Source organism: Micrasema longulum, unplaced genomic scaffold (genome assembly GCF_059751315.1).
Source record: "Micrasema longulum isolate JH-2025_06_02 unplaced genomic scaffold, ASM5975131v1 h1tg000886l, whole genome shotgun sequence".
In the NCBI taxonomy this organism is placed as follows: domain Eukaryota; kingdom Metazoa; phylum Arthropoda; class Insecta; order Trichoptera; family Brachycentridae; genus Micrasema; species Micrasema longulum.
The window spans coordinates 190,747-213,824 of record NW_028278077.1 but is presented as its reverse complement, the minus strand read 5'-3'; the positions used below and the strand labels follow the sequence as shown (position 1 = coordinate 213,824).

The following is a 23,078-nucleotide window of genomic DNA, read 5'->3' as shown; positions in this document are numbered from 1 at the left end:
CTCAACCAGAGATTGAAATTTTCAAAAAAGTAACAATTAGCGCTAAACCGGCTGTCGTTTCATATTTAAGTAAGTAAATTAGTCCAATTATTTTTTTTAACGTGCATACAACCTTATTAAATAAACATCAAAGGGCGTGAGTTGCACTTTGTTTTGTAATAAATGGGTAGCATTGTTTTAATGAACCATTGTTTTTGTCAATATTAGCCAGGCGCTCAACGGAATCAGTTCCGCGGAGTGTAAATTTTTTACATTTCGGTAGTTTTAAAACGTGTTTGAATTTGTAATGTGATTAAGTTATATTTCAATTCTCAAAAAAAAATTTTTATCTATACAGATAATTAACAAAATATTGAGAGTTATAAACTTTAAACTTTGGTTGAGAGCCAAAAGGAGTATGAAATATATTTTTTAATATTTTTTCGTTCAATGTGATCCAAAATGCAACTTTTAGACCCTGTTTACTTTAATGTCTAAAAAAATAAACAACTGCATCCATCCTCGGCCGACTCTAACCTGCGTACAGTGCGTTCGAATGTTTATAATCCTATGTTAACGTGTTACTGACAGTAAGTTTTCAAATGAAATAAATTATAGTATGCCTACAAACACAAACGAAATCGTATCTTTACTTGGTTCACCGACAGGCTCTAACGCATTAATAAAGGGTTTTTAAACATTCAAACGCACAATGCAGAGCTGTACCGAAAAACGTATTTGTTAGTAAAAAAACTAAATAATTAAAACATGGTTATTATTTCAATCATCAATTTTGTAAAACCATTTATCTCCTTTTCTATGTCTACCGGTCTCTGAGAAAGATTCTTTATCCTCTAAAGAATCAAATAATTATTTCCCTCAAAAGAGTTTACCCTCTTGTAACGCTGCATTCTTAAAACGCAATTATCTTATAACGCGAAGAAAAAATCTCGAAGAACCCTCCAATAACGCGGTGACCATATAACGCGGTTTTCGTATAACTCGTTTTTTGCACATGACAACATTCCAACAGCGTAAATTGGAAAAAATATCTATTGCTCCTATCAAAGGTGCTGGATATGAGACAACTGTACCTAAAAAAAGCGCTTACACTCTTCTGGTCAAACAATAAGGAGAGGTCTCAGCAAAATGTCCATACGAGGTTTTCCCAAGCACGAATTTTGTCATAACAAAAACCCGTACAACTTTTTCTCAGAGAAATCTCTCATTTATCGCACCGAGAGTGTTCAATATTTTGGAAAAGCGTATTGAGCTCTCAAGGACAAAAACTATTTTCAAGAAAGGAGTTAAGGACTGGATTTTCCTTAGTGGAAGGGATTTGAATAGGAAACTCCTTGATGATTTTCCAAATGATTTAGTTTACTGTTTACCATATTGATGTTTCATATGTTTGTTTATTTTAATATTATTTTTTATGTTTCTGATCCTATATTGTGATGATATACTGTGTCTCTGTCAACTAATTGCTCGTTCCACCTCATCACAGGACTTTTAGTCCCATGGAGTTGGGACTTATGTCTCAATTAATGTACAATAAACTTATTTATGTAAATAAATAAACCAAACAGATTTGGCGAAATTAGAAAATAAAACTTCTTTCGCTTACTTGCCACATATATAATGCGAAAAAAATCGGTCTGATTTATGTACTATTAAATCTTTTCTGAAATTCGCTCAGCGTGATTTCTGTAAAACGCGGTGCGAATAATCTGATTGGCATTTTATTCGGGGTTTCTTATAGAGCGGGTTATACATAACGCGATACAAATTAATCGCGTTTTAGGAAGATTGACTGTCATAAGGATAAAAAAAAGCGTATTAAATAAAAACCCAGGTACCAATTTTAATCTAAAATCTTGTTCTTCAGTTAACGTTAAAAATTAAAAATAAATTTTGATATTATCATTGAAGAACACATAAGGTGTCTCCCCACAACAATATTTTCTCCGGGTTCGCAAATCACCCAATCAATTTTAATCGTGATTTTAATTAAAATACAGGAGTAAAAATCTTATAAACCAATAATTAAGGTTTAAATGTAAATAATATGGAAACAGGTTACATTTGGAAAGCTTTGAAAAATGATGTCCCTTTATTAATTAACAAATAATCATCAATATAGCCGATTATATGATTTTCCATTGAAATGGTCACCTTTGTAAGTTCTTACTTCTCCATTCCTTTTCCCCCATTTTTTAAATCTATTTATTTATTTATTGTTTGCAGATATGTTTTTATCATAATCATTTGTGCACGTTGGTGTTATCTTCCAATAGTATCTGACCTATAAGAACGTTGGCTTGATATTTCGTGCATTTACTATGGTGGAGGTGTACAGTGGGATTTGCATGCAAGTGTAATTAGTGTCGTGACGAAGAGACGGATATGTCTCGAAGCCGGTAGACATAGATAAGTCGATATGTGGTTAAATACAAATATTTAATAAAATTTAATAATGAAAATAATTCTTGTCACGAACGCTTAATTTTACCTAGGTTAATTTGAGTATTTAAAAAAAAAACTTATTATTCGTTTACCTCATATTATGTTATTATATTCTTACAATTAATCCTTTTTTGCAACAAGCTGAGTTAATGCCAAAAAATAAAATAAAGTTTTCATTTTTATGAACAATATAATATATTTTTTTCCAATAAAAAATGCTTCATTAAATCAATCTTTTTTCTTCATATATTCGAATACCCAATACCTATGAATAAATTATTTGACATTTATCTAAGCAATTCCTTGGATTGTTACTAGAATATTTACATTGCGATAATTATAGGAACTAGACTAATACTTTATTACAATAATTCGAACCCCTTTTCGGGCGCATCTCTAGTATTAGTATATTTTTACTTTATTTTACAATATTTTATCAAACATGTTGTCATAGAATTAAGAATAGACTATTCTTAGTTCTATGCATATTATTTTCATTCTATTTAATTTCAAAACTTTATAATAGAAATAAAATTGAAAAATATTCCATAAATGTAACATAATATATATCGCACCCCCGCTGAAAAAATATCACAACTAGTACCTATGTTTTTTTATAAACTAAAGTCTGCTTTAACTTAATTATTATTTTTAGTTACTACAAAACATATTTTTCTAGTTTGTTTAGTGTTAATCGAAGCGATTTTAAAAAGGTTCTACTTTATTTCAAATGACTTCTAAAAAATTGCTATAAGCCAACACAACCTTTTGCCTGCGCAGTTATGCGCAAACTGTAGGTCAATCACAAATAACTATCGTCGAGCTAATAAGCGACGTGATAAAAAAATCTCACCGTGGTTGTTTATCGTATTCGTGATCACAATGCAACATTCGTGAACACCTAATATTAAATGTCAAAATATTTACGTTTCGCGATGTATAATCCTGCTGCGCAATCACATATTTAAATTTCATCGCTATAAATATGGAAAATATTTCAAAACTGCAATTTTTATTCATTTATTTATTATTCATCATGCAATATTTATTGCATTTAACCGGCGGCGGCGGTTGGCAAGCCAAATGTCAAGAAAAGCAGTCGCCATAGTAATTGTTATTTAGTTTTCACTTTTTTGTATTAGATACTCCTTAGTATTTTGCAAATGCAATGTATTGTATTATTCTTTATAGTGACCGCCGATTTTTCACCAATGAACTGTATTTATTTACGAGGAAAAAAAAACAAACCGATTACACACGCGTTGACGTATGACTGCTATAACTTAAGGATGTTCATTATTGTTCATTGTGATCGCTCAAGTGCTTCGCATGTTTTTAAGCACGTCAATAGTCATTTGTGATTGAGCTACTGAAGTAAAATTTAATATAATTAATTAATTTAAATAAAATGTTTAAAATATCGTCATATAATTCGAAATGTTTTTCATAATTATAAATAGTTGCATATATTAAGGAATTTGATAAAATAAAGTAGTTAATAAATTATATTTGTCTTAAAAATGTTATGAACTAACTTCATAAAATATAAAATGTATGTAAACAGAAAACAAGAAAATAATTATAAAAATACCGTTTATTGTTATATCTTTTCTAGCGGGGTGCTATACATAACTTAAATGTATAAAATCATTCATAATGGTATCATTCAGTGTCTAAATTGATATTTTTATTTTGGTATTTCAAGAAATAAATGATAATAAAGTATTTTAAAATGAATTATTTGCTATTTGAACAGAGATGCGTGTGACGTTTTTACAAAAATCTTTTTTATTATTCTTACAATATAATATTAATTTTTTTTTAAAAATAAAAATTACAAATTGATAAAAATTAACTTTTAAAACTATACGTTCAGTATAATTATATACTCTAAGTTTTATTTTGCATCGTTGTTTTCGCATTTTAAGCATGTAGGTATAATAATTAAAATTATAATACATTAGATACATAAAATGTATTTGCGTATATAAAAGGCGGCTCTAGATTCTCGTTTCCAGATATCTAAAAAAATATAATTGTAAAACATCTATTTTTTTTTCATATCTGGAGGTTATATACGACAGTGCTCAAAATAAATGTTGGAACATTATTTTTAAAACCAGGTTAAGTTAAAGGTGCCTCCAGACGCTTGCCACAAATTGCCAAAAAACTTGGCAAGCGTACGCAAGCCAAACATCGCATGCGAATATTGCAGTTAATCCTAAGCGTTCATCAGTTCAAGCTAAAAGTAGATATTGTATTAAATGTATGGCTTCATTTGATCTGTGCACAGAATACTGACACCGTCCCAAACTTCGGTGGCGACGGGGAGGCAAGCCAATTGCCCGATTCACACGCTTGCGTATGTCGACGCTTGGCAGGGACCTGACCTAAGCAGATAAGCATCATATCAGAAGTGGATTTGATTTGATGAACGAGTTTATCTTCTGTTATCAGTTTGAAAAACCTGAAAAACAAGACCTAGAGCAACATCAAAGTATTATATTTTCGGTAGCTACATAATAAAATATTTTCGGCTCGGTAGTTAAAAAAACTCTGAGCCATTTTATCAAAAAATACACATTTCTACCCCAGCTCCAACATTTATTCGGCCAGGTCAGTGGTCGGCTAACCGCGAGCCGCAATCGGCTCTTGAGTCACTCGAGTGCGGCTCACACAGAGTAAGTTTAACTTTTCGTTCGACTTATTTCGTCTACGAGATCTGAAGAAGACATTTTAGGATGATTGTCTTTTGAATATTTGAAAATATTTCAAATGCTGTCATAAAAAGCATGAAGAAACAACGATTTAAACCCGATAAAATTGCTTCAATTTTAACGGGTGGGGTAAAAGCATGACCGGACCGAGAGAAGGTTTTTTTTCTATTTTGAAAGTAAAATTAATTACGAGATATTTGTTAACTATTGCTCATTTAAGAAGCGCTTTGCGCACAGACTTTTCCAGAAAAAAATCGTCTGATCAAGATGATCAGCACAATTATAGCTAAAGCTTTTTGTCATTGCCAATTCAAATCATTTTTAGTTGAAATCGAGAGTGAATAGCCAAATCTTCTGCTGCCGGTACCTTGGCTTTCTACGGGAAAAGTTTTTAAATGAAAATAAATTTGGATCTCAAGAGTATTTTTTGTTGTTGTACTGCTGATCTTTGGCTCTTTTGACTAATGAGTTTGCTGACCACTGAGCTAGGCTTATTCAACTTTCAATAAATATTCATTACAGGAACTTCGAATTTCAAAAGAAAATGAGTGGAAGTAAGAAAATAAATATTGGTAGACGAAGACGAAAATTTTAACACATCAGAACATTCTACACGCGTACATTTTCCGTACTAGCAAATGATTTTATTACGTAAATGTCAATATAATTGACAAATTTACTAGTACAAAATTAATTTTCAATTTTTATGTATTTTTATTAAACGTGTATTTATTATTTACTGAATTATTAGATCAAAATGTTGCGTTAGGAAAAGCTATACATAAATAAAAAACATTGTTATTAACCAAAAAAAATATTTTACATTGTAAAAAATTAGTAAGTAATTTAATTTCCTTCAATTCGATCAATTCGTTAAAACTATTTTTATTTACCATAATTTTATGCTATGTTAATTTATTTAATTAATTGAGGCCTTGGCATTTGCAGGGTTGCTAAACACGATTCCCACCCATTTCACTCAAATAAATAAAAATAATAAATGCGATATTTGCATTTATTTTTTTAATTATTTCGTGAGTACAATTACAAACATAAAGTGTTGGCAGTTTTGTCTCCATAAAATAAATAATGATGAAAAATCTAAAGAACGTGCAGGGTCGATAAGGTAGCTAAAACAGGAAAGGGGTATTTTTCTTTAACGGAAATTAATTGCTACAGTTTGTTTTAGGTTTGTTATTTTTTAAGTTACGTTTTATTAATATTACGTCCGTGACGTTAGCGATTAAATATAGTAAAGATTTCAATAGTTTGTTTGGAGATTGTAATTGCTGTCGCGGCCGATAGATGTGGTGTCAGCCGCGCGAGGAGAGGGGTGCGCATGCGCGGACATGGCGGGATGGTCGCGGTCGGCGGCCATCTTGGGAGTTCCCCGCCGCTCGCGTTCGCCATTACGTGTTTAGATGTGCGTGCAACCCTGCATGCCACGCCATCATGCAAGCGTGACCACGTGCTCCGGTTCAGGCGACCAGCAGTTGTCCGATAGCCAACACCCGATCACCACCGTCACGAATCCGATGAGCAGCGCGAGGACGATGTAAACCTCGGCGTTTCCTAGAAAATGGGAAAAAAATAGGTGAACACTAACAAAAACATCAGCGAAATACCGTATACGCATGTCCTATTTTTTTTAAATATTAGACATGATAAGTGAAATAATATGCTAAGTTTGGCCATCTCGAAAATATTTCGGTTTGAAATAATTAAATCATTGGCTCAAGTGGAGCAAATGCGAAATAAAATGTATTTATTTAGATAATTGTACAAATGAAATTTGAACACCTAGTTGTATCTTTACAAATTTTTATTTAATGTCTTTTATTTCGAATACACACAGATGTACAGGTTAAATAAATATAAATAAAAACCAAAAAAAAAGTAAACATAGAAGGCCTTGCCATCCAATAATATGTATTCACTCAACATATTACAACAGAGACGAAGAACATTTAAGAGAAGGTAATATAGAAGTCTAGGCATCTACAGGGCTTATGACCTGTCAATGGCTGGTTTAAGTGGCCACTTATGTTGTAATATGTTAATATAAACAGCTCCCCAGGGAGTTGAATCCAGTCCTCGTCTACAAAAGTTTGGACAAACTCAAAATATTGTTGTATTCACTCAATTATACTACAATAAAGCGACGACGGCTTGAAGTTTAAACTATATAAATAATAAATATACTATATATTAAAATAAGATAAATATGGACAAAACAAGGAGATAGTGGGAAGGAAAAGAAGGAAATTAAAAAGGAGTGGTGAAGGATAATTGAAGGAAAGTAGGAATGGAAAATTGTATTTGATTTAATAATTAAGAGCAAGAAAGGAGACAAAACGTCTCTTCTCTGTTATTCTGAATCAAGCCTATTAGTTCTCTTCTGTACATATTGAATAAAGTGCTAAATATATCAAGACTATTATAATTCTTGTTAAATGCTTCACATATATGAGGGATGGTAGAATGTTTCCGATGATCAGTTTTAATTTTACGAATATAGAAAATATCAGACAGTCTAGTTAGTCTGGAGGGGACACGGTAAGCAAGTAGATGAATTAACTCGGGTAGTAAAATTTATTATTTTTAATTTTGTAAAGCAGGATCTGATCAAAAATAATAAACAATAAATAAAAAAATAAATAAATAAAAACAAAACATTGTTATAAAATCCACACGCTTTCCGATGACACTCTATCTACCTATATGAATGTTTGTTTTTAATAAAAATCATCGCCATCCCACGGAACGATGAGATAGACCCAGCATCCTTAAATTATCTTTTGGCAACTCATTAAATATCTTAAGTCCTTTATGATACAAATGTTTTCAGTTGTGTTTTGTAACGAATTTATTGTGTATGCAGATAATTGGTTGAATTTCATTTTAAACTTGGTAAAGTATCTAAAATAAAACACATTTATTGGATTTTAATTATACTTTTTTTAAAAATATACCCTCTTATATATTTCAAAATATAAATAAAAATTAAACTCCAATTAACGTGTTTTATTTTGGATACATTTTCAATTTTCAGTGTTTATGTAGGTATAATACGTCGGTGTATATTTGTGCAAAAAGTATTTTTAAAAAGACAAATTTAATAAACTGTTGTAGTTCTTACCAAGTTGCTTCCTGATGCCCAGAGGTTGTCTGCTCCTCCACAGGGAGTTGATGAGGGTAGGATCCCCTCTTGTTCGCCAGTCGCGATATCCTCGCCCTCTGGAATAGTGACTGAATCTATTTTTCATACAAAGGATTAATTTTCTAGTGTGTACTGAGGAACGAAGCCATTCGAAAAGCGATACCTTAAAATCTAAATCTAGCAATAAAAGCGAGTAAATTTGACCAAACAGGTGTACAGAATCCTTACAATGAGATCAATTGTGCATTATATTGATTTGACTTTGTTTTTGCAATCAACAATCTAATGTTTTATATAATATTTAACTATAAGACTGAATTCTTACTATGCAGTCTTTGATACGTATTGATTTTATGCTTGTTTTTTATATAACTTTTTTAGCGAAATGCAAAAACCAAATTTCTAAGGAAATGCATAGTAAATTATTTTTTACTGCAAGAGATTAGCTCTGTTTACAGTTTAATCAAATTATTGAGGTGGAAAGAAAGATAGGTCTTGCTTAAGTGACAATAAATAAACAAAATTCGAAATTAAGAAGCTCAATTTCAAACTCCCTACAGCCTAAATTATTTAACCAATGTCTCCGACCCGTTCTGACACACAACGCGGAGACAATGACTTTGAGCATACAATTTTCTCATAAATTGCAAGTTACACAGACGAGTATGAAACGCGTAATGCCTAGAATAATATTTAAAGATAGAAAAAAAAACGATTGAATCCGCATTCAAATCAAAGTATGTGATGATGTGAAAAAGATTGGCTGGTTGAAGTGAAAATGGACAGGCCTCGTCACTTGAATGTCTGATGATAGATGAACAAATGTTCTGAGTGGAGACCAAAAATTACGAGGTGAGACGGTCGGATGATATTCGGACATTTGCCGTTAGACAATGGAACGGATAACCGTGAGCAGTGGAAGCCACAGAAGAAGGCCTATGTCCTGCAGTAGACCATCATCATCAACAGTAGCGCTACAGCCCGTTGTGGGCTTCGGCTTCCTCCAAAATTTCATTCGTCCCTGCATCCTGCGGCTTTTCTCCAGTTTGTCAGGCCATTCGCCTTAATGTCCCTTTCCACGTTATCCAGCCATCTTAATTTTGGCCTGCCTCTGCTTCGCCTGCCTTCCGGAGTGATATAAATATTTTTGTGGTACAGTTATCATTCATTCTGTGCACATGGCCCAACCTTTGTAATCTTCTTATTTTGATGAAATGTGCAATGTTGAGTTCGCCATACAGTGTCTCTAATTCATGATTAAACCGTCTCCTCCACACTCCGTTTTGGTTGACATCACTAAATATCTTTCTTAATATTTTTCGTTCAAATACTAATAGATGAAAATCTCTCTTGGTCATAACTCAGCATTCGGCACCATATGTAATGACCGGTCTGAGGAGAGTTTTGTAAATAATGGTCTTAGTTTTTCTAGTGAGCAATTTGGTTCCCAGATGTTTAAACAAGCCATAATAACATGTGTTTGCTGCCGACAGCCGTGTTCTAATCTCGGTACTATAATGGTTATCATTAGTCATTTCAGTACCTAAAAATTTAAAGGAGTTGGCATTGTCTATGTGGTGTGACCCAACGTCAATTGCCTGCTGTACATAGTTTATTTGTGATTTTCTTGTTAACATATATTGAGTCTTAGATGTAACTATTTTAAGATCCATGTCACTTGCAGCCATTTTTAATTTTAACAAATCAGTGGACCAACATGATGATGATGACATCTTGTCAACTTAAAATTATACCCTAATTACTATTTTAAATGTGCAGATAAACAGTTGAATTAGTTTTCAATAGGTTTTATCAATTAAAGTAAATCATCTTCACTAAGTTAGTAAACTACTTCGAAAAGATTCTGTACACCTTACACCTTTTACATGCTATTCAAAAATAATTTAATATATTTTTTTAGTGAACAATAAAAAGCATTAACATTTTACAAACATTTTTTTTTCAATTTTAAATAAAAAAATACTCTTAACGTAAAATTATGATTTCAGAAATGTTAAATAATGATATTAAAATATGGTAATTGTTCCAAAAAAAAAAATTGATTTTAGAATGATTATAACCGCATGTTTTATTTATGTAAAATATTAAAATAATATGTATGTTAATTAACTATAATAAAATAAAACTAACTTTATTTAAATAACAAAGATATTCGAATGTGTTTTTTTTGTTTTCTAATATGTTTTCTGCTATTTCTAATTCAAATGAGTTAAATTGATATTGCATGCTTATTTTATATGATATTTCAGTGTCATAAAACTGTTTTTTTTGGCGTGCATCAAATGGAATCAAACCAATTAAGAGGATATGCGGTGGCAGGGAATTTTGATGAATGGGTATTTAAATATTGTTTTTCTGTCACTCTCTCGCATATGCGTGTACTGCGCAAAAGAGTTCGGAGCTCGGACTGATTATCCCTGACTAAAATCGACGTTTCGTTCGAACCGATAATGTTGTTTTTTTATTAAAGAGTATCAGAATTCATTTTTATGTGTCTGCACCTTTTGTGTTTTTTATAAATAGTTATCATATTTACATGGCATAAGTCAGAAGACGGCAGATAAATTTAGGTGCTTTTAAGAGTTTTGAGATGGTTCTAGTTCCCACAATAAACAATTTGTGAAAAAAAAAAACAAAACGACAGAGATACGCCAATAGGTAATATTTACATTGTGTAAAAGAATTATCGCTCTTGTGACATAATCCAGGGAGAAAATACTGGAATACGTTTGTATGAAGAAAAGTGAGACCGCGTTTCCTCTTAAGGTGTATGATAAAAATGAGTTATATTTATAAATACATATTATTATAAGTGATTTTTTTATTAACGTTCCGAAAACTAATCTTAAGTCTATCATTTTGAGTCTCAAATTAATAAGAGGTCATCTCAATCTGTTTTTTCATATAAAATAGCAAAATAATTTTTAAAAAAAGGTCATGATTTCCAAACAATAATATGCCAACAATTTTGTTAAACGATGTTTTGCTTATGATTTATTTGCATGTAATTAAAAATTTCTAAATAAGGCGCAAATTTCTAATTTAACTGAAAATTAAAAAACATAAAACTAAAATACAAATTGCCAATTAGTACTAAATCTAATACCTCTATCCTACATTACTTCTTTAATTTTCTAAAGCTTTTCACATGGATAATTTATACATTTTTATTTTACCTACTGTTTTCATTGGATCTTCATCTTGATTTTCAACATAATAATTAGAATTTTATTTTAAATTAAAAATAAAACCACTACAAACAAAAAAAAACTTAGTTTATTCTCCCTAGTTGTAAATATTTTAATTAAGAGTGTACGATGCATTTTTTTTTCTCCAAAATTGCACGTATCTAAGTTATACACGCTGTTTTAAAAAAGGCTGTTTTTTTTCTTATTCAATGCGTTTTATACACCCAAATGTATGACTCAATTATTGCAAAAGAAAATGTTAACTTGGAAGTAAAATATTTAAAATACTTTATCTTCTAATAAAAATAAAACAATTTATTAACCCTTACCTACATGCGGCGCGGCACTGAGACCCGCATTTTTTTCTAAATTTCAAAGTGCATGGTAAATGAAAGCCAAATCACCAGTAGAGCCATATTTATTCGTGCTATATTATTTTTCACAACTGATTGTAAATTCCGCTGGTTAAAAATTATCAACTGGACGTCTGTCATTGAGTGTCAAAGTAGGAAGGTCCCGATTGCGGCACTTTATACCACGCGCGAGTGTTTATGTTTCAAATAGGAATATTATCCCATTTTATAAATTTTACTTCAGAATAAACAATGAATTTATTAATTTACTTACTTAGTTTAATACACACTTTTTAAGACATCCCAGCTCCTTGGGACCAAAAGTCACGTGCTGAGTTAGGACAAATTGTCAGATAACACAGGCATACGAATGTCACCACAAATTATTGCGTAGGATCAGAAACATAATTATAATTTAAAAAAATAAATAAATGGCACATCAAAATGGTAAGCAACAATCTCTAACACAGAATAGAATAATATTCATGACTTAACTATACCTTGATAAGGAAACTTGTATAGCTTTCATTATCAAGTGGACAAGGAGTAGATCTTTTCATATTCTGTAAATTATTTTGATGACTAAAAGATGTGTTGATTTAACTGATAAATATCTCCTTATTATTTTTATTTATAGATTATTTTTACTTTCCATGTTTTGTAATTTATATTTGTTTTAATTTTAGCATTTACATTTTTTCTTTCAATTATAAATAGTATATTTTTTTATTTATATTTTTTACTTCAATTTTTATTATTCTTGGTATGTTTTCTAATCTACACATATGTTTAATTTAATAAATTATTAACGGAATATTTTCTTTCTTTTATTTATGCTTCAATTTTTAGTATTATCGGTATGTTTTCTAATTTGCATTTATGTTTCATTTTCTAAATTATGATGGTCTTTTTTCTAATTTATATTAATGATTCAATTTTTATTATTAGCTGGAAGATTTCTTATTTATATTTATGTTTCATATTTTAATTATAAATGGTATATTATCTTATTTATATTTATGCTGCAATTTTTATTTTTATCGGTATGTTTTCTTATTTATACATATTTCAAATTTTTTGATATTATCATTATTATTTGATTTTTTAAGCATCATTTAATAAAATGAAAAAAAAATACATGTAAAAAGAAGGTCCTTCCTAAACACAGGAATTTCTTGGCTAGTCGGGACCCGAAACAAAGAACCCTTGAACATTTAAAAACTGTAAAATAAATAAATAATTATTTATTTGCATTAAAATGGTTTATGGGAAACCTTTCCTTTTTTTAATGTAATATTATTAAGGTAAATTACCTAGTCACCTCCCATTGTTATATTAAAAGCTTTTTTGTTATTTTACAAAGTTAACAACAATTGACTACCTAAGTATTGTGTGATCTTTCTGTTTCCATTTTTTGGAGCTCATTTGGGGGCCACTCACATTTAAAAAAAAAAATTAACGTAAATTTATACTGCATTTCATTACCAACAATGCCTACTTGTTTCGTGAATTCGGAAAATATTTATACCTTAATGTTTTATTTTATTTTGTATAGGTCGTACATTAAAAATAATATCTTTCGTACTTAATTACGTTGATTTAATATGTCGAATATTAATATAATTTGTCATTTAGTTTTTCTAATCAAACCATTCAATTTGTGTTTTTTTCGAGAATTCATCAGTCAGAAATAACTTAAAGCGAATTTCGGTACGGAGAGCCGCGCGCGCGCGTAGTTAAGGGTTGACAAACAAACAAAAACGTAATACAATATGAATGTAACATAACTCTTTTTGGAAAGCCAATGCACATTTTAATACAATAAGTAAATGTTAGAATCAACAGTAACATTTTTTTAAACCATAATAAAAAATACGATTTATTGACTTATTAAACAGTGTTCAAAAATCACAAAACATGACATATAATAGAAAACGCATGTTTAATGCTTATATTCATATATAGCTTACAGGTTTAAACTTAAATGTATCTGGAAAAGTTGAGCATTATATTACATATAATAATATTTATTTTATAAAAATACATAAAAAAAAATTGTGTAATGTTTTTAAATAATATTGTCCTTGTTAGTTTTAATTAAATAATAATGAGTGTAACATTTTTGGGACTGGAAATTCGGTAAAAATTATGATATTCATGTTATTTCAAGAAGTGTGATATTTTTGTTATATGTATTCTGTTTTCTTCAAAAATTATTTTATAGAGAATTCTATTTTTTGTGGTTTAAATGTTTGTTATATTTTTGTAATAACGAGTATGTTAAGAAATGTGACATGTTATATAATGAGAAAGATTTTTTATTTGGAATATTTTTGTCGTTTTCAGGAAATGTAAGTAGGATGGGCGTAAATATCAACTCTTAAAAACTGTGGTAAAAAATTCGTGATGTTACATCATGTGACCACTAGTAAAAGATGGAATATTCTAAAGTTCAGACATTTGAGAAAAAAAAAACGGAAATATATTGTAAAATAGTTTTGTTTCCATAATTTAAGCAAAAAAACAGATAATTTAGCCCTGTTATAGCCAAATAAATAAAAAATCTTAAATACGCCGCTCATAAATATGAATATATTACGCGCGTGCGTCCTCCACCGCTATCATCAACCGACTAAATACTGGATCTGTTTTACATAACACCCGCCACAGAACAGCGTCTTTGTCTTCCTTGTAATGAGTTGTATTTTCGTGTTCTCTCTTATACATCATATGTGTTGCTGAATTAGCGGACATTCATTCTTGGCGTAAAAAGGATAAATATTTTTTGTTTTAACATCCAGCACAGTCAAACAAATTTTACTTTCCAAATCCGGTGTAAAAATGACCATTTGAAGATTACAAAAAATGAGAGTGTGTGACACACGATCGTGTTGTTTGGTGTGTGTGACACGTGATTGTATAGTTTGGTGTGTGTGAAACGTGATTGTATCGGTTGGCGTGTGTGACACACGATAGTGTAGGTTGGTGTGTGTGACGCGTGATTGTCTCGTGCGGCGTGCGTGATTGTGACGTACCTGCGCACGCCCCCCACGCCGCCGCCGGGCTGCGGGCCCGGGAGGACGGGCGCGCCCGGCGGCGCGGGAGCGGCGCTGGGCCCGGCCGCCTCCGCGTTCACCGCCATGCCGCCCGGCGCCGACGACGGCAGCCCTGTAACTGACGGCCCTAGCCATTTATATTGGGAAATACAACATTCATTTTAAAAGAAGATGTGCGCAAAATGCAGTTCCATTTTGCGAAATAACCGTTGAATATTTTATTTATTTTATTTTTTTATTTTTTATTTTATTATTTTTTCACGCACATAAGGCTTTTACATACATGAAAATTTTACAAAATATAAGTATAAAAACAACATTAAATTTAAAAAATACAATATAAAGCAACAAAAGATAGAACGGTGTTAAGAAGTAAAGTTGGTATAAAAAAAGAAGATGAGTATATAAACAGCATAGATTTAAAAAAAAACACAATATAAAGAAATAAAATAAAGGAACAAAATAAAGGAACAGTGTTAAGAAGTATAGTTGGTATAAAAATAAAAAGATGAGTGTATTAACAACATAATTTTTTTTTAAAAAATACAATATACTGTAATAAAATATAGAACTGTGTTTTAAAGTTAAGTTGGTTTTAAAAAAATTAAAGCAATATATATATATTTCTATTTTTTTAATAAGCTAAAGAAATACAATTAAAGGTTTAAAGCAGCTAGGTACATAATGTTATAAAATACAATATGAACAGAATATTAAGTTCTATTTGATAAGGAACATATACATTGATATTTAAAATTTACAAGACTCACGCTAAAGACATCGATGTTGTTAGCATATTGGTTCGCGAGTACATGCATCCGCATTACTGGCGAATTCGCGCTGTAATTGGTCGATGATGGACCGCAGTAGAACAAAGTATTACATCGGGTAACTCGACCAGGCACTCGCACATTAATCAAATTGATAAGTTCACAACAATCGAACATCGACATTATTATTTTAAACAAAAAAAGCAAGTCATTTAATTTTCGTCTGTTTTCTAATGTTTGGATGTTTAAATAATCATTTAAGTATGAGTAATTTATGTATTCAATCGGTATACTTAATTTAAAATTGATAAAACGCAAAAATTTATGCTGAACTCTTTCGATGTCCTTAACATGAACCCTGTTATGCGGTGACCATATAACTGAGTTATACTCGAGTTGACTTCGCACTAGGGCAATATACAATGTTTTCATTGTGTTTATAGACTCAAAATCCCGTATCGTTCGCAGCAAAAATCCCAAGGTTCTCATGCTCTTATTTGTAATGTTTTGTATATGTTTAATAAAACTCAGTTTTTCGTCAAAAAGAATACCTAAGTCTGTCATCTCTGTAACTTTTTCTAAAGGTGAAGAATTTATTTTAAAAATCGTACAAACATATACATATTCTTATTTGTGCTTTAATAATAACATAACGTATGTACATATACAATAAATAAAAGTATTTTTAACAATAAATGTTTTTTTTTCCCATTTTATAATATTTTTTTACCGCCATATAAAATTGAATATGGAAGTTGAGTGGTTGGTTTTTATTTTTTTATTTGTTATTGGACTATCAGGAAACTAAAGGAAAAAAAAAACATGTTTGTGCATCGTATTATAACCGCTATAACCTTTACTTACCGTGTCCCCTCCAGGCCAACTAGACTCTCTGATATTTTCTATATTCGTAAATTTAAAACTAATCATCGGAAACATTCTACAATCCCTCGTATATGTAAAAAATTTAACAAAAAATTTAATAGTCTTGATATATTTAACACTCCATACAATATGTACAGAAGAGAATTAATAGGCTTGATTCATGCTCTTCATTCATAATTCGTTTAATCATTAAATCAAATGCAATTTTCCACTCTCACTTTCCTTCAATCATCCGTTACCACTCCTTATCAATTTCCTTATTTTCCTTTCCACTATCTCCTTGTTTTGTCCATATTTATCTTATTTTAATATATAGTATATTTATTATTTATATAGTTTAAACTTCAAGCCGTCGTCGCTTTATTACAGTATTATTTAGTGAATACATATAATTGGATGGCAGGCCCTACTATGTATACATTTTATATAAAAAATATAAAAAAATATTCATTTAACCTGTACATCTGTTTGTATTCGAAATAAATAAAATAAAATATATTTATTTTTTTTAATTTTTGATATTTTGAAATTACTCCTCTTGAGACATGACAAATTCTCTTCGATAACTTTTTCTGATTGGTACATGGGCTTCCCGTAAACTAGAAATCTATCACAGCACTCTTTCATTGCTTTGTTTGGAAGAACTAGTAATGTCGTTCTATGTAGTTTGTTTTTTTAAATCATTTTTATTATTTTTTTCATGCATTTTCAAGAAACTTTGCCGTACAATTTAATGCCTTAATTTTCAACGCGCATTAGAAAACATTTTTATATTCAACTTCCCGTAGCACTGAACTACCTTATTCTGTGATTGCGCCTTCTTTCGAAATGGGAGTCTAATTTTTTTTTTTATGTAGTATTATAAATTCAGTTTGACTGGGATTTTATTTTTTTCAAAATTCTGTAGCTGTTAACGAAAAGGCGGACTGCAATGGAAAAAAGAATTTCATTCAGTTTTGTAAGAGGTTGGGAGTATTTGAATAAAGGATCGGAACATGTAATGGACACCTACCTTTGATGTGATGTGAATGTTTTTCAATTTCGGGCACTGGATGATAAAATGCACCATAATATATGTAATTATTTATGATAACTTTAGAACGACGCGCGACTATTCAAGAACTTTTATGCAATGTGATGTTATGTCAAAAATGTTGTGTCTTTTGTTCCAAATTCAAATCTTCTAATTTTGAATTTCTTCTATCTTGATGTTAGGTAGGTACCATAAGGACGGGTCAAGGATAGGATGGGAAAGAAAGGTAATCGGCCAGGAATAATATCGATAAATGCTGTTATTTAGTAAACAGTATTATTACATAAATATTACGATTTATTTGTTCATTACACCCGTAGGTACAGTAAACAAAATAGAAACGCATCCCGAGCTTCATGAGACCTAACAACCTTGTTTTAAGTTGGGAAACAACATAATGGAAAGCGTAAACATGCATTTTAAAAAACACCAACATTGACTTGTTTGTATCTTTTTGGGAGAACATAATGAAAAAAAAAACAATCCTAATATCTTCTACGTAACTTTAATATCCCGTATGCGCCAAATCCAAATAGATTTTTTTGGCGTTTGCAATTGAATGGGATAAGCCGCATTGATTGGTTTATTTGAATTTTTTAATTGGTCAATAGACTGCTTGCATTCGATTAAATTCAGCACCGCAAACGAACCCTCCCTACTAAAGAAGCAAAGCAATATCGCGAATATCCCTAAATCCAATACAGCGGATGAGACGTAGGGTAACTGCCAAACTGGCCGTTACGTTAGTTAAACTAACTAACTAGTAAACTAACTAAACTAAGGCCCGGTTGTTTGATCGTTAGAAATAGTAAAAAAAATGTATTCATAGTTGAAAATGGACAAAATGAGTTGTTTCATTTATAGTAACTAACGGTGGATAGTAAAAATCTTTAACCGTTGGCTAGAAATTTAACCAGCCAATGTTGGCGAGTAAAACGTTTTACTATAGTAGAATTATCAAGATGGCGTAATTTTTTTACGTTTACCGGTGTCGCTATTTGCTCACGTCTCTCAGTATTGCTTTTATTTGTGAATACGGAATGTATTTTGCTTATTATGATCAATTTAAATCAGAGGGTTATTTCAATGATGATTTTTTTTTACTTCTTTCAAGAAAGCGAAAAGATACGGCAGTATTCCATCAAACCTCGAATGGACAATTTTGTGGCAGTCAAATCGTGTTTTTTTTTTACAAATAATTTGGTCAAGGTCTTAATTATTTAAAAAATATTTTCATATATTTTAAATAATGGGATAAACAAATAACAAGATTTTTTTTATTATTATATACCTACCTTATAATATTCCAGAGCTAAAATTTGCTAATTTTGTTGGACTGACAGTATTTTAGTTGACTTTTTTTTTTTCATTTTTCTTATCATTCTTGTTTTCAAATAAGATATTATTCTATTGTTATTGTCACTCAATTTTTATTACATTAAATTGTAAAATTTTACAATTATTTTAAGATTCTGTTTACTAATACTATTTTATTTTGTTTACCTATGCCATGTTGTCACGTGGTTTAATTTGTTCGCAGTTTGACGTTTGCAAAGTCACATTCCACAGTCTAACCATGTGTAAAAAATAAATAAAGTATATTCCATTTTTGAGCATTGGAATAAAAAAACCACTGGTTATATTTTACTAAAGTAAAAACGCGGGGGAAACAACGCACTGATAGTAGAACGATGGTAAAACCGAATTCGTTGGTAAAGTAAACTGTAGTAAAACTCTACTCTTACTACAAACAACCGGGCCTAACTAGTCAGTAAACTAACTAACTATCTGCCACAATAGGGAAATACCACTTTTCAATTTTTTTACAATAATTTCAAATTAATAAGGATCTATGCATTACTGTCGAGTAAAAAGAAATCTGTTGCTACTTATTAGTGGCATAAAAAATATTTTTTAATTTATAATTTTTAATTCTCACGAAAACGGCAATTGCAATGGTTGTGACAGTTTAATTTCAAATAGGATATCGTCACGAATCTTGACGTCACAATATCAAACATGCTGCGTTTTTGTAAGGACATATTTTTTTATATATTTTTTTTAAAGTTACGAATGGAAACATTTCTCCACAAAATACATATTGATTTTGAAAATACAATAAATCCATTTCACATAATAATATTTTTATCAGCATTCGTAGTATGTGATATTTCCCTTTTAACTTCGCACGGACGCATACAACAGAAATGAATCGGGTTGTGGTCCCGTGGCTAGTGTCTCGGACTCATGGATCAAAGGTCCGTGGTTCGAATCCCACTCTACCCCAACTTGATTCCCATTTTCTAACAGTGAGTTATTTACAGCTCGTTCAAAATGGCCCTCAAAATTAAACATTTGGGTAAATCTCGACCCACCATACTGCAATGATAATGGAGTAATTAACAATATCCAAACTACGGAAAATGAGGTCTGTAAACTTTTGTCCATGTTAGATGCTAACGGGGGTGCTGGTAGTGATGGAGTGCCTCCATATTTTATTGTAAAATGCGCGAAATCACTATGTTCCCCTTTAAATATAATATTTAATATTTCTCTCAAGCAGGGATATTTCCCTCTCAAATGGAAAGAGGCTCATATTTTACCTATTCATAAAAAAGGTTCTAAAATTAAAATTATCAACTACAGGGGTATTTCCATTCTTAATACGTTTAGTAAGGTATTCGAAAAAATTGTTTATAAAAGCATTTATCCCATTATTGTTAAAGGAATTCCTCCACATCAGCACGGTTTTCTCAAAGGCAAATCAACCGCGTCTAACTTAATTGAGTTTACGAACTTTGTACTTCGTTGTATGGATAAATTTGAACAGGTGGATGTGGTCTACACTGATTTTGAAAAGGCATTCGATCGTGTGGATCATATCATCCTTCTGAGAAAAATTCTTAACCTTGGAATACGAGGTGACGTATATCGATGGATATCATCCTACGTAAGCAACAGGAGCCAAGCTGTCGTACTCGGAGGTTTTCGATCCAATTTTATAGATATTACATCGGGAGTTCCTCAGGGTTCACACTTGGGTCCTTTGCTCTATAATGCTTACCTTTATGATATATATGCAGTCATCCATAATTCAAATTTCTTGATGTATGCTGACGATAAAAAAATATATTTGAATATTAAAGATACTAGTGACTGCTATAATCTCCAAGACGATCTTCACCGATTAACAGATTACTATGAAAAAAATTTCATAAATGTAAATGTCTCAAAATGTTTACTCATTTCTTTTTCACGTAGCTCCAATCCTATTTCACATCAATATTTTTTAAGTAATCAAGCTATACAACGAGTTGAAAGTGTTCGTGATCTTGGTGTGATTCTGGATAAAAAACTTACGTATGAAAACCACATTGAAAATATAGTGAACCGGGCACACAGAAACTTAGGTTTTGTTATCCGCACTTGCCAAGTTTTTAATGATATTGGTTGTATCAAATTAATTTATTTCGCTTACGTTCGTAGTCTCCTTGAATATGCCTCCTCTGTGTGGTCTCCCCAGTATTCCATACACAAGATAAGGCTTGAAAATATTCAGAAAACATTTTTGAGACATCTCAATTGGAGATCCAGATTTACGGACCTTAACTATAAAACTTCTTGTCATAAACATAATATACTCAGTCTTGAGGATCGTCGTTTGTTATTAGATATGGGTATTTTACATGACATTCTTAATGGACGTCTTGATAGTCCTGTTCTGGTTTCTGAGTTGGCCCTTAACGTACCTGGCTACCGCACCCGTCACACGAATCTATCTCTTTTCCATGTACCCACAGTTCGCACCAACTATGCTCAGAACTCTCCTCTGATTCGCTTGACGCGTAATTATAATTTATTTTTCAATAACATAGACATATTTAATTACAGTAAACTCACTTTTAAAACCAAAATTAAAAAACTATTATTTGAAAAAAATTATGTTTCGTTATAAAAAAAAATATATTTATATTTTTACATTATAATTTTAAATTGTTTCTATTCACTCATATCAAATACACACTTACCCTGTCCTTAAACCTACCCTCACACCCATATACAATCACACACATATTCACATACCTACCAAAACCACACTCCACTTTTTTACACAGCATCCTCACACACAAAAAAAAACTCGCACACATGCACTTCTATAAATTATATTTAACTGAACTGGATTTTTATAATTGTATTTATGTGAAAAACTGATTTGGCTTTATTTTATGTTTTTTTTATTATGTTGTGTATATTTCTTTGTATTGCTGTTGTTTTTTTTAATAAACAAAAAATAAACAAATCATAAGAAGTCAAATACATACTTTTAAAAAAAAATTCCTAATATAAATCAACGTCACAAAATAACCGACATATAATTTGACGAAATAGCAAGGTTTTTTCACCCACCTGATCATTTTGATAAAGAAATCGTTTATTCGTAGAAAACCTACATTTAAATTGAAAATTCTTCAAGAATGTTTTTTTTATAATTACGTTTCTTTATTATTTGTTGGTAACAATATATCTTATCTTTTCGATGTATACCAGTACCAAATCCCACTCCCATACCTACGCCGCCATGCGCTCTCACACACACTCGCATACATCGTAATTTAAATATTTTTTGTTTATTTTCCTAACATCACTCGATTTTAAAAATTGTATTTCAATGACACTGGCTTTATTTCATGCTTTAATATTTTTTTTGCACCACAACAGGCCAAGAAGCCCAATTACAGAGGTGAATTACATCACAGAATACTCAGACTTGAGAAAAATCACATTTATTTTTGTGTTCTCACCGGGAATTGAACCCAGAACCTTCCAAGTGTTAGTCAAGCATCTTAACCACTACACCGCGAAGACCTAGACGGTTAAATAATCCTTTGCGATATTTTACTTTTATGCTTATTAAGACTGTTTAAATGTACTTTTATTATGGTAGTATATTAAATTAAATTATTTAAAAACATTAAATGAGTCAGGAGTGTGATTAGTAAATTACATGCATATATTTGTATGTTTATTGTAATGTTTAGAAACGGGGCTCCTCACCCATGAGGACGACGAACGCCAGCGTCACGACTGCGGCCACGAGCAGCCCCATCCCGTGACGTCACCAGGCGAGAGGCTCCCGCTCCGGCAGCATGGCCGCCGCCAGCAGCCGCGCCCGCTCCCCTCCCGCCGAGCCGCTGCCGCTGCCCGCCGTCAGCTTGCCGGGCCAGCGCGCCCCACCGCACCCTGATACGAGCATCAAAAGTAAGTACATCAAATATATTTAACCACCGTGATGAGTACTTAAACCACCATTTTAAGTCCCTCAACCACATTATAAGTATGATCAAAATCAAAGGTGTTAATCCATCATTACAAGTAACTACCCTTATGAGTATGAGTAAAATCAAAAGGTATTAAACTACCATTATCAGTTTGAGTAGTATCAAAAGGTA

The 23,078-nt window shown here is 31.2% G+C and overlaps 1 protein-coding gene across 1 annotated transcript; it reads right to left on the bottom strand.

Moving 5' to 3' along the window:
- Positions 1–6,271: 6,271 nt before the first annotated feature.
- On the bottom strand, positions 6,272–22,735 carry LOC148278400 (uncharacterized). The gene is made up of 4 exons (XM_088231445.1): positions 22,684–22,735; positions 14,920–15,067; positions 8,302–8,417; positions 6,272–6,734 (listed from the first exon to the last, which is right to left on the bottom strand). The coding sequence occupies exons 1-4, from the start codon at positions 22,733–22,735 to the stop codon at positions 6,613–6,615; spliced, it is 438 nt and encodes a 145-aa protein (XP_088087571.1). The 3' UTR covers positions 6,272–6,612.
- Positions 22,736–23,078: the final 343 nt, after the last annotated feature.

Coding starts and splice junctions, on each gene's coding strand:
- LOC148278400 (XM_088231445.1), bottom strand. CDS start 22,735: ATGGGGCTGCTCGTGGCCGCAGTCGTGACGCTGGCGTTCGTCGTCCTC. Junction 15,068..22,683: donor GGCGTTCGTCGTCCTCATGG/GTGAGGAGCCCC, acceptor ATAAATGGCTAG/GGCCGTCAGTTACAGGGCTG. Junction 6,735..8,301: donor GGGCATCAGGAAGCAACTTG/GTAAGAACTACA, acceptor CCCATTTTCTAG/GAAACGCCGAGGTTTACATC.